Source organism: Anopheles stephensi, chromosome 3 (assembly GCF_013141755.1).
Source record: "Anopheles stephensi strain Indian chromosome 3, UCI_ANSTEP_V1.0, whole genome shotgun sequence".
Lineage (NCBI taxonomy): Eukaryota > Metazoa > Arthropoda > Insecta > Diptera > Culicidae > Anopheles > Anopheles stephensi.
In genome coordinates, this window is record NC_050203.1 from 49485521 (window position 1) to 49497097 (window position 11577).

At 47.1% G+C, this 11577-nt stretch overlaps 4 protein-coding genes across 6 annotated transcripts; 2 read left to right on the forward strand and 2 right to left on the reverse strand.

Moving 5' to 3' along the window:
- The first annotated feature begins 67 nt into the window (after nt 1–67).
- Nucleotides 68–2546, forward strand: LOC118509078 (tRNA pseudouridine synthase-like 1). The gene is made up of 5 exons (XM_036049211.1): nt 68–289; nt 358–486; nt 594–908; nt 996–1251; nt 1366–2546. Exons 1-5 carry the CDS (start codon nt 243–245, stop codon nt 1624–1626), a joined length of 1008 nt encoding a protein of 335 aa, XP_035905104.1. The 5' UTR covers nt 68–242; the 3' UTR covers nt 1627–2546.
- Nucleotides 1643–2167, forward strand: LOC118509989 (dual specificity protein phosphatase 19). Its single transcript, XM_036051371.1, has one exon. The coding sequence runs from the start codon at nt 1643–1645 to the stop codon at nt 2165–2167; it is 525 nt and encodes a 174-aa protein (XP_035907264.1).
- LOC118509076 (E3 ubiquitin-protein ligase rnf146) lies at nt 2118–4103 on the reverse strand. Of its 2 annotated transcripts, none has more exons than XM_036049208.1 (3): nt 3795–4103; nt 3615–3712; nt 2118–3532 (listed from the first exon to the last, which is right to left on the reverse strand). In XM_036049208.1, exons 1-3 carry the CDS (start codon nt 3895–3897, stop codon nt 2711–2713), a joined length of 1023 nt encoding a protein of 340 aa, XP_035905101.1. In that variant the 5' UTR covers nt 3898–4103; the 3' UTR covers nt 2118–2710. The 2 variants fall into 2 exon arrangements, with proteins under 2 accessions (XP_035905101.1, XP_035905103.1); XM_036049210.1 differs by having other exon boundaries at nt 3615–3709; nt 3795–4088.
- Nucleotides 4104–4791: 688 nt separating this feature from the next.
- LOC118509079 (diphosphoinositol polyphosphate phosphohydrolase 1) lies at nt 4792–11320 on the reverse strand. Of its 2 annotated transcripts, none has more exons than XM_036049213.1 (5): nt 11248–11320; nt 10129–10404; nt 8399–8567; nt 8163–8318; nt 4792–7055 (listed from the first exon to the last, which is right to left on the reverse strand). In XM_036049213.1, exons 3-5 carry the CDS (start codon nt 8495–8497, stop codon nt 6612–6614), a joined length of 699 nt encoding a protein of 232 aa, XP_035905106.1. In that variant the 5' UTR covers nt 8498–8567; nt 10129–10404; nt 11248–11320; the 3' UTR covers nt 4792–6611. The 2 variants fall into 2 exon arrangements, with proteins under 2 accessions (XP_035905106.1, XP_035905105.1); XM_036049212.1 differs by having other exon boundaries at nt 10810–11318.
- Nucleotides 11321–11577: the final 257 nt, after the last annotated feature.

The following is an 11577-nucleotide window of genomic DNA, read 5'->3' on the forward strand; positions in this document are numbered from 1 at the left end:
AACAATTAAAATTCTTCAGAGAAATAAATTAAGAATGTATAAAAACATTACTTTGACTCATCAAATGCCATTAGCATGGACGGTGCATCGTGGTCCCGCCTCAGCACTTGTTTTCTGTTCTTCGTGCCACAGACGTAAACAACACTCGAAACTCGTTTCGCGACCCGGCATTAGATGTTGATTCTTTGCAACATTTCCGCTATCGTAATTCATGCCTGCTTGGCAAGCTAAATTGGGTTTCGATGAATCGTTACTTAATCAATCTATCGTACATCGGCACTCGGTTTCGGTAGGCAATCACCATCACCGTAATAGAGTCAACAGCCAGAACCAGATTAATACTCCGTTTGTTCACAGTGGCATTCAGCGCAAGATCGACAAAAGCGTCGGCCAGTTTAAGGATCCACACACCGTACAGGGAGTCATCGAGGAAGCACTGTTGAAGTTGCGACCTGTTAATGAGCCCTTGCTGAAACTCTCCAGTCGGTAAGTGTGTTTTACCTATGAGCCACGTTGCTAAGGAATCGGAATGTAAACCCTGTAGAGTTACAGGTGCGCGGATCATTATGCACTAAACTTTATACACCGTGCAGCACAGATACTGGCGTCCATGCGCTGCATAATACCGTCCACGTAGATTTGCAGCGCCCGAATGGAAAACCGTACACTACGGATCGTATTACGCAAACGCTTAACCGTGCCTTTGAGAAGGATGGTCAATCGCTGCGTATTCTTAGCACCGTGCACGTTCCGCTTACCTTCCACGCCCGATTATGTGCCAAATCGCGCACTTACCTGTATCGGTTGGCGGTGCTGAAGCAAGAGTACGCCTGTGATCCCTCCCGACCGCATCATCCACACACACGCTTCATTCCCATAGAGGAACACGATCGATGCTACTTTTTGGGGTAATGCTTCCTGCCGAGCCGGCTTGTTGGGCGGGTCCATTCGATGCTCACTAGAGTTCTTTACACGATATCGTTTCTACGCAACAGACATCCGCGGTTCGATATCGAAACTTTCACCACGATTGCTCGGATGTTCGAGGGGAAGCATGACTTTCGAACGTTCATGGCCGTTGCTAAGGGCAATCCTCGGCAACAGGAAGCGATGCATTCGGTAAGACACATCGATCAGATTACGGTGGAACGCGGACAAACGATGACGGCGGCATTCAATAGGGAACGGACGGAACAGTTTTACGACTTTTGGGACGTACGGATACGGGGACGATCGTTTCTATATCGTCAGGTGAGATCAAACGGAGCGTTTGTGTAGGACGAAAAAGGCAGTAAGAAAAAGATGGTAGAAAACGAATTGTACAACGCTTTTCATCACGTTTCGTACCTGCCGGTCTATTTCTAGGTACGGCGCATGGTAGGTGCGTGGGTAGCTGCAGCTGAAGGACGGATCGACGAGCGCGACATCTATCGTATGCTTACTGTGCCGTCCCAAAATTCCTGGTGCAGCAACGTGTTCGTAGCACCCGCATACGCTCTCTATCTTTGCCACGTGTCGTACGATCCGCTTGATTTGGCCTTCCCGAGTGCAGCTGCCGAAGCGGGTGACGATGGCCAGCTTTCTCGAGCAACTGCGCAACCGCAAGACCGAGTTGCAGCGCACTGAAACAACCGTCACGTACATGGACGGTAGCCGCAAAATTTTCCGTAACAACATCGAGTTCGATGCACCACCACGGTTGGGTTTCATCGTAGACAACAGCCCCGATCAGGTGCCGGCTTGCATTGTGTCCCAATTGCTCTATCTCGGCTCACAGGATTGCGTGCGGGATGAAGTGCTGGAGAAGTACGGCATTACGCATGTGCTCAGCGTTGGCATCGAAACACCACCGATCGTGCAGTACGACTGCGATGGCCAGCGTATTGTAGAGACGATGTTTGTCGAATGTTTGGACATACCGGAGACTAACCTGGCGGAGGTGCTGGTAAAAACGAACGCTTTCATCGACGAGTGCCGAGCGCGCGGTGGGCGTGTGTTGGTCCATTGCAATGCGGGAGTATCGAGGTCGACGGCGGTAGTGACGGGTTATCTGATGCAGCGATGCGATCTATCCTTCATGCAAGCGTTCGGGATGATCAAAAGCAAGAGACCATGCGTGCAACCGAATGCTGGTTTTATTAAACAACTCAAGCAATTGCAATCGTAGTAGCCGTGGTCTAATCATTTCGACCTGCAGTGTGTATACACCATCCTAGGTTTAAACAGCAATATGAGTGTTAGTTCGTAGAGAAAAATGCGCTCGACCACGTAACTTAAGCTAGTAGTAGTAGAAGTAGTAGTAGTTCCCGGCAATGAACGGGAAAACCGGCTAGAACCAAACACATTTGTTAAACTGCACACACAAACGATAGAGTTAAAAATATAGCTTCCCCTTTTTCATGGGAACTAGTATCGTTTAAAATTATTGCACGGTGACGACCGTGTTTCCGCGGCTCTTGGTTCAAGAGTAGTTTGCGCACAGACCATTTGTATGCTGACGGTCCATCAATGCCATTAGAGTAAATAAAACTATGCATATACTTTTATATCACTTTAGAATGCATCAGTGCGCACACAGCCTGTGGAGTCTTATCGATCATCCGTTTCATTTGCCTTTGTGCGCACAATCAGTTGCAATGAGCATCACTGACATGAAGGACTTGCTGGGGGGCTTTTTTTTTTTGTTCCAGCGGCGACATGATAATGCCAATTATAGTACAAGTAAATTATAATCTGCATCACTTTCCTCGTCATCACTGTCGGTAGCAGAGTATTCCGGCGGATCGTTGAGATCGATCAGTTCCTGCATTCGCTGACTTACATGAGCAGGCACGCTGCTTCTTGTAGTCGAGCTGCCACTGGTGGAGGAAGTGGAAGTGGACGAAGGATAGGACACACCATCGTTCGCCTCGTCACCAGGCGCGGAGGAATATTCGCTCTCAGCTCCATCACCACCTTCCTCCTCTGGTTCCGGTTCATTGGTAACGATCGGTTCACCTATCTCCGGCACCGCATTTACCGTGCCAGCGGTGAATGTGGAAGCGGCGGACGTGGAAGCACCTTCGTTGAGATTCATTTCGCCCATAGCGGACGAAAGTTCGTTCATGTCGTTCGTTGCCGATGACGATGCGTTAGCGTCGCCGCTGGTGGTCTCGAGTCGCAGTCCAGCTACGCCCTTCTTCGGTATGCTCACCAGATCACGCTTGATGCGCCGTATGCGCGAATAATCGTTCTGTCGTATCTGACACTTGTGCTCGAACGAGACGATGTACACAAATCCGGCCACCAATATTTTGCAGCTCTTGTCGCCCCGCAGGTACGCCTCCTCCAGCTCTTGGCTGGTACGTTCGTCGTACTGCCACCAACCGTGACCGCCCTCGTAGTACCAGCGATACTCGTTGCCGTCCGAAACGGTGGCGGTAGCGGCGCGCACTATTTCCTCCACACCGTTCACCAGCTGCGGGTGGTCCAGATAGGTCAGTGGTATATCGCACCGGCACATGGCGCAGCGCAAATTTTTGAATGCAACACCCTGAAAGATGCAAAAGGGATCATACGGTGGTTCCGTAGGGTGGATGATTTCGTTGCTGTGTAAACGTGGCGTTCGTCTTTACCTTCACACAAAGGAAGCAAAAAATGTGACCACAGGGCAGCCGGACGGGATGGACGCACGTCTGTAGACAAACGGGGCACTCGAGCTTGGAATCTGCTGCTAAGGGTGGAGCAAAATCAAAAATTCCTCAGTACTGCATACAGCGCAGAAAGGAAATCTTTTCACGCTACACCCTGCTTACCAGATGATGTTGCTTCCGGTTTCTTTGGAATTTCTTCTCTGTCGCCATCCTCCGATCGGGCACTGGTAGGGGTGGATGTGTTGGACTCGGTCGACTCAGCCATCTCCGAGTCCGCTGTTTAGATGATTCGCCTCAAATGTACCACGAGCGATATGAAATATGTGCGTGTCCAGGCAGGGCAGAATTCACCAACAATTTGTAAACAACTTATTTTGCTGCTACACCGAAGCAACACGACGACGTACACAATGCAGCAATACGCGCAGAGAGCAAAACAACTGCGAACAGATGGATTTGACGTTTCGAAGCTGGCTGCGATTCGAGATTCGACAGCCGGTCGACATAGTCGACTATCAATGTCGACTTTCAAAAGCACCGGTAGGTAATTACGGATATTATACAGCTGATAAGAAAAAGCACACCCCACGTCCATTTCGTTGTTCGGCAACGTTTGGTTTTTTTTGCTTCTTTTCCTGTTTGTTTTTCTTTTATAATAAAGTCAAATACATTTGATGTATTCTTACGTGTTTTTCCCTTACGTTTTCCACAGCACTGCGCACTCTTCACTCTCCCGCCAAGAGAATTTTTACCTCCAAACGTAGTTTCTTTTTTTTTTAAAGAAGTTAGTCCCACACAAACGCACACACACGCTCACACTCTTCGTGATTGGGGGTTTTGGGCATTTGCAGTACTGAGAAGGTTGTTAATTACTTTGCAATTCTTAAAGTTAGTTTGCTAGCGTTCGTTTCTTCCCTTGCCTTCCCCTACACGGGCGACCCCCTTTTGTTTTTAAAACCGTAAACCACGACCACTAGACAAAAAAAAAACCTTTAACAAATTCCGCGACTTTGACGGTCAAGCGCACCTTTACGTTCTTTTTAGCGTATATATGGGGATGTACCGACCCACGTGCTACTTTCTGCTGGATCCTGGTTGCTTGCATTTTCGGACAGCTGCTGGACTGTGTGTGTGTCTATATGAATAAATTACAGTAAAGTATCATTAGTATAAGTAGTTAAAGGTATAATTTAGTAAATCTTAACGCAACCTATCCCACCACGTACGCACTACTATATATCGCGCCGGTCCCGCCTTGCTTTGCCAGTTCGTGCTCATCGTTAGTAGTAGTAGTAGCAAATGGTTGGTTCTGTTAATTTCGTTTTTTAATCTTTTTTTTTCGCCCATAACACGCACACACACCGCACTTTACCGAATACTTTCCACGGCGGTAGAGCAAAAGTTTCACTTTCATTTTCCCTAAACGTTTGCATCCGGTTTATCATTCTCACTCTGTGTAATATAAGCTGTGTGTGTGTGAGTGTGCGTGGCCTTAGAAGTCAGCCCTAACAACAATCACCTTTCCCACTTATTAAAGAAGCACTCTCACGTGCATAATGCACCAGAGTTTGTATATAATATATATATAGATGTATATTTAATGTTTGCTTCACATCAGTTTGTTTCTCTGCCATGTGTCGGTGTGTCTGTCTGTGTGCATTATGCAATTGCAATAATATTTTAGTAAAAAAATCTTTCTTTCCCCCTCGAATGCGGATGAGTGTGACAGGTTTTTGTTAGTATTATCTAGGCTTCCCTCATTGAGTGATACATTTCCTTTTAGTAACATATGGCCCAAAGACTGTAATTGGCTTTTTTAAAAACTTAAACGGGAGCTTCTGTGGGACTGTAACACTGTTCCATAGTATTCCTAGTAGTTAAATTGTTTTGTGTGTGTGTGTGTGTGTGTATCTCTTCTTAATAATTGCTAGTTCATTGCATCTATATAGCTTTTTTGCTCGCTTTTTGTTTCTACATGTTCCTGCTGGGAAAGCACCGTACCCCACGGTACCAGTTTCTATCTAGCTCGTTCACCATTTATCGGTTAAGATTGTTTCCATTATCTTTGCGCACGTAAGCGCTGCTCGCCCGTGTACTTCTTGCAACTACAAGACGGCAATACCAAGCGAATTGAACGTATCGAACGAATGTATTATAACAAGGAAAGCAACAATTCGTTCTCCGGATTGCAACAAAACTAGTGCGAGCTCTAAACACGCGCCACAAAACTATACTCAATATAGCGCTCAATGATCCTGTGGCGATGAGTGTATAACGCGCTGTTGGGCTACTTCCTTTCCCTGCAAAACCGGGCGTTCGGGGGGTAGGGTTTTCTGGTATGATTGGCATGAATCGCTTTCTAGCAAAGGAAAAGAGAAATAAGCAAAACTGTATCCTCCGTTCTCTTTCCACGACTGCCATTTCATAATCACTGCTCGTTTTTATCTTCACAATTCGCACTTTTCCTCTTTTTGTGTTGTATCTTATCGTTTACGCTTTCTTCCAAACGGTGGTGTCCAAAATCTTAAGGCGAAGCAACAGCAATGCACAGCGGTAAAATTTGGTATGATTTTTGTTTCGTTTCTAGAGCTCCCAATGGCTTTGCTGTTTGTGGGTGTGGGTGGTGATGGTGGTACGCATCTTATTGCAGCCCGATTAAAGAGCGAAGCTAGTTCGTTCGTAGTCAGTTAGGTTTACGCAGTCGACGTCGCCTTCTCTTAGCACAGCACAAAGTAGCAGCAACACAATATCCTGTTAACCCAGCTCTTCTCGCGCATATTTCCGAAAGTATTCGAGTGGTAAGATGCGACAACAAAAAGGAATAATGAGTGATGAAAAACAAAACCTGCTACAACAAGATGCATAAACAGAAATACACCGTGCCCTGTGTGTGCGGCTGCTGATGAAGAAGCTCTTCCCTCTCTGTACGCGGGTACTAAAATATCGATAAACGCAGTGCAGTTTTTGATGGGGTGAGATTTAAGCGGTTGGAGTTGGTGGCGGTGAGGCTGGATCGACAGCATTCACGGCAGGTTCACCATCGTCGTCTGTCACTGTGTCGCAGCAGGAGGCGGGCGGAGGCGTGGTAGGAGTCGATCCGGTCGTATTATCCTTCTCGCCGGCAACGATATCGTCCGGCGATGCTGTACAGTTGTTCGTTTCTGGTTCGCTTGTAAAATCGTCGTTATCGTGTTCGGATATAATGGGCGGTGGATCGGAGGCAGAGGACGTCCGGTGCTTCGAGTGTCGCAGCTGCTGCAGGTAATGGCGCTGGGTCGGTTTATGCAGCGCCAGCTGCGACAGGGCCTCCTCGATCGAGAACCACTGTCGTTTGCGGCCGATCGTTTTCGAATCTTCCCATTCGTCCAGCTCTTGGGTGACGACCATTACGAACACTTCGGTGCGGTGCATGTGTTCGGTGTTCTGTGAGATAGTGATGGTAAAAGGAAGATTTTGATTAACTTTTAGCACATTTGTACAGTGATATTGATTAGGTACAGTGTTTCGACCGGTCACTTGAAAATTGAACAATTGCTTCACTTTGAGGACGATTTGCTTAGCCTAGCAAAGGACAATCACGAAGCGGACAATTTGCAAGCTAAACAGCAAAAGGAATAATTGCAATGAAAGGTGTAATCGTTTTTAAGCTATGAATACACGCATTTGCACCGCGCTGCGATCACTTGGTAAAGGCATCCTGGTGATTTAGCAGTCTGGCAGGATCGAGGATCAAATTCCATTCGGACCTTTTCTCCGTTCGCACGACTGACTTTCCAGCAACAGATAAAATGTGGCTGGCGTCTTAGCTTTAGTATCATCTCTTATGTAGGTGGAAGTTAATGATATTTCCCTCGCGTTCAGAGGTGATTCTCTGCCTGCAACGATAGCCATCGTCTCGGGAGAAAGTTCTTTTCATATAATCGCAGGCGTGTATCTTTCTGCTGGGACAAGAGTCACGTAACCTAGCTATCGCATTCCTACAGCTTTGCCCATCTTCGGGATATCTGCGCCTCCAGACCACTCAAATGGCTCGTGATTCGTGCACACACTTCCACGGGTAGATCTGATACGTCCTTCGTCAGTTCAGTATTCGTACCTGTAGCGGTTTAACGAACGTTTCAGCGTACGATATAACGTGCTCAACAGCTGTACCAGCTTCCCAAGGACTCTGTACTGTTGCTAAGTTGTATCTTAGGCCACTCTGAAGTCAATGGATAGATGGTGTGTGAGGATCTGGCACTCCTGATATTTCTAAACTGAAGATTCTATTCTGAAGATCGGATGGTCCTCCAACAATGCTGATTTTGTCTCGCGAAAATCGGATGTTTCTACCTATTTTGTCTTTTTTTTTTAATTACTTGTAAGAAGATGTAGGTGTTTTTGGGAAAGCAGAATCGTGACTGTTTAACTCTAGGCTAGGAAAATCGTCTTCCAAGTGGAGTAAATGTTTCGATTTTGTTCATGGCACTGCACACCGGGAAAGCTAAAACATACTTTGCAGATAAAAATTCTTCAATATAAAATTGTTACCTCAAACACGCCAAGACAGCGGCCTAATTCACCCATTACACCAGCTTCTTCCAGGACCTCTCTTGTTGCGGTTAGTGAAGCTTCCTCTTCCGGTTCGACGCCACCGCCCGGGACGATCCATAGCTCTGGTCTTCTTGACGAGGTGACCAACAAAACCTGCGGTATGCGGTAAGAAAGTTTACATTATTGGTAGTAGCAACTTTCGGCGGTGATAAAACATTCCATTTACTACGTACTTCAGTTTCTGCCTCCGATCGTACGCAAATACAGGCGGCGCGGCGACGGTATCCGTCCTTGTCGTAGATGCGTATCGAGTTTGGCTTTTCCTTCACCATTTTGCCAGTGTACGGGGGAATAGTAGAAACAAGTCAAATTCGTGTCCCCGGGATATGATAGCTGATATTCCTGGAGAAAAAAAAGGAAACAAAATGAACAAGTTAATGGAACGACTCATTGGATTTAATTACTGGTTCGCATCTTCAACTCCATGGAGTAAACATTTTGTCAGTTTAAAATGTTTCAGTTGTACTTTGTTTTGCAAAGAAACCTAGGAGCCAATGACAAAATATTGTTCCAGGCATGCTGAAAACGACTGGCTTGCAGTTCCATGGCGGCGACGACGATCGAGTTTATGTGCAAGAAATTCCTCACGCTGATAAGGGGCCTGGTTCATGCGGCATTCGCCGCTAGATTACCCATCATCAAAAACGTCATATAAACAGTTGGCAAATAACATCGAGATCTTCTTCGGGCTACTGCTGCACCACTTGCAGCTACACACATTCGCTCTCACGTCAGACGGACCAGTTGGAAAAAAGCATACCGCATATAAACAAGTGGATTTATCAAATGGCGAAAACGCTTGCCAATGAGGAGAGTCAACATAAAATTTAATTTATGCTTCATTGATGAAGGGGGCAGGAAGGAAGGAAGGGAATCATATCGTAAACGTGTACCGGGCGCGTGAAGAGTGTGTCTTCTTTACGCTCCATCCTAAATATAGCTCTACTTTTAGTCAAACACTCAGAAAAAAAAAGAAAAAAACCGTCTCCCCATCAAAGATGAACCCGGCTTTCCGTGTCGTTTATTTCACCGGGTCACACAACATCTCGGTACATGGTGTGCCTTCCCTCTAGCACCAAATTAAGCGTGTATAGAGAGCATGTGGGCCGCACACGTCCGTTAACGCCACAAACCGGACCCCTGCTTTCCTTCCTACCCCGGTTTTAGTCCACCTCTTGGCATGGTCAGGTTCATCAGCCGCAGCTGGTAGCAAGCAGCAACGTTGTGTGTGTGTTTTTACTAGTGGGAATGATAATAATCGAAACAAAAATCAAACCCGTCAAAGTGAAGGAGGTTGCTTGCGGCACCGCCGGCTGAAGGCGTAACAGGTGTCCGGGTGGTACGCTTGATGCCGTCGCCACTGTGGGGAGCAGGGCGACTGCGGGGCGCGCGCATCCGTCTGTTGGGCGTTTTGTTTTTCTTTGCGCTTTTCAAGCCCGCCTGGTGGTACTGAGGGGAGGCATATTGTTCTACACGACATATTGTGTTTGTGTGGCGGAGTACGCGCACTATGGCAAATGAAGAACCCATACACAAGTAGGACACAGTTATCTGCCGGTGCTTCCACGCGTGCGGGCTTAGACACCTTTTCAATGGAATCGTGTGTGGATCGGTTTACGCAAAAAAAGAAAAACATATGATATTTCGCCCTGTTATGCTGCCACTAGTCGGCCGACATTGTGCGCCGTGCGCGATGAAATTGGGTATCCTTATCCGCGTCGCCGCTTGCCGTGTGTTGACATTGAATTTATCGGTCAAAGCAACAACATTCATCACCAAGAGCGACACAATGTTTCAGTAGTTAAATCTTATCGGTCGACGCAGGCCATTTTGGGTGTGAATTTGTTGTACACGGAAATGGGTTTAGTTCAGCGTTTGTTGTAAAGGGCAGCAGCATCATTACCTTCCCTATACCGTTGGCCCGTTGCGCGTGATGTGGTGGGTGTGGAGATGCAGTAAACACACCAATCTGCGTGATGATGATGTCAGATGGTCAGAAGAACAGTAGGACGATGTTTTTTCGCTCGTTTTTTTTTTTGCAGACGGTGTGTACTTTTACCGCTGCGCCACTCGGAGGTTGTTTGCTTGCTCCCTCCTGTTTAGAGCAGTGATCGTTTGATTCCTACTATACACTCCGTTGCACCTACTCTTCGCACACAATCAGCTCTTGGACGCACACCTACAAATACACATACACTTATACTCATAAACACACACACACGCACACATACGGCAGCCAAAACACAGCCACGATGGAACGCTCGGCACAAAACCACTAGAGAGAGGCACACGACGTTTGCAAACGAGCAGCTTTTCACATCACCTGCACACACATGCACACACATACATACTCATTCCCACATACGGACGCACATACACGTACACACCACCGATCGCACACTGTTTGCGCTTCGATTCGTCCTGTCCCGGTCGACTTGGTCGAAGTTTCTCGTCAACGTCTTCGTCTTCGTTTTCGTTCACCGCAAATTCTTTTTGCGTGCGTATCAAAAACGTCGTCGCCGTCGTCGTCGTCGTCGTCGTTGTCGTCGTCCTCTTGCGTGGTTGTAGGCAACAGCTAACTCACTCGACTATCCCGGTTCACCCTTTGAATTCTCAGGCGCTAGCAGGAGCCGAGCAAAGGTGAACTAGCTGAGGTTGACGCAGAAAATAGCATGAATGCTACGATTGTACACGGTATTCATCGCTCCCATCCTGGCCAGTGTGTGACCCAGCGCTCATCCGACGACGGATGCGAACGCGGTTCAATATTACGCGCAGTAAACGGCACCACAGGAAGTATTGTATCAACTTCCGGATGTTTTCGCTCTCTACACGGACTGGTGGCCGCACCTCATCGCAACCTCAGACACCGATCGCACCAACACAGTACACTGCAGTTTGATGAGGACAGCTGTTCGATCTATTTCGATTATGATACACGGGGGATACGGCGTCGTTTCACACGTGGTTTAGGCGGAGGCGTACAAGTAAAGACGGACAAAATGGGATCAAATTTTACAACTTTTGTGATGGAAATTTCAGCACAGCCGGTCCGCGGCGACACAAGGAAACAAAAAGCGCACTGAAATTCCGATTATCCGGGACAGAAAACTGACAAAGCACGGTAATTAAGGAGGCACGGATTACACGTAAAGCTCAGTGTGTTTACAACGTTCAGTGTTGAGTTTGATCATTTGGCTAGAGGGCGCTGCGGTAGTAAGTTTTTAAATTTAAATTTGAAGCACATCAGGTAAATAATAAATTCATACTTGGAGCGGTAAAATGGGCGCTCCCACCCGAAATGAGAAAAATAAAGCAGTCACATTTGGTTCGTCTGTATGTATGTATTAAA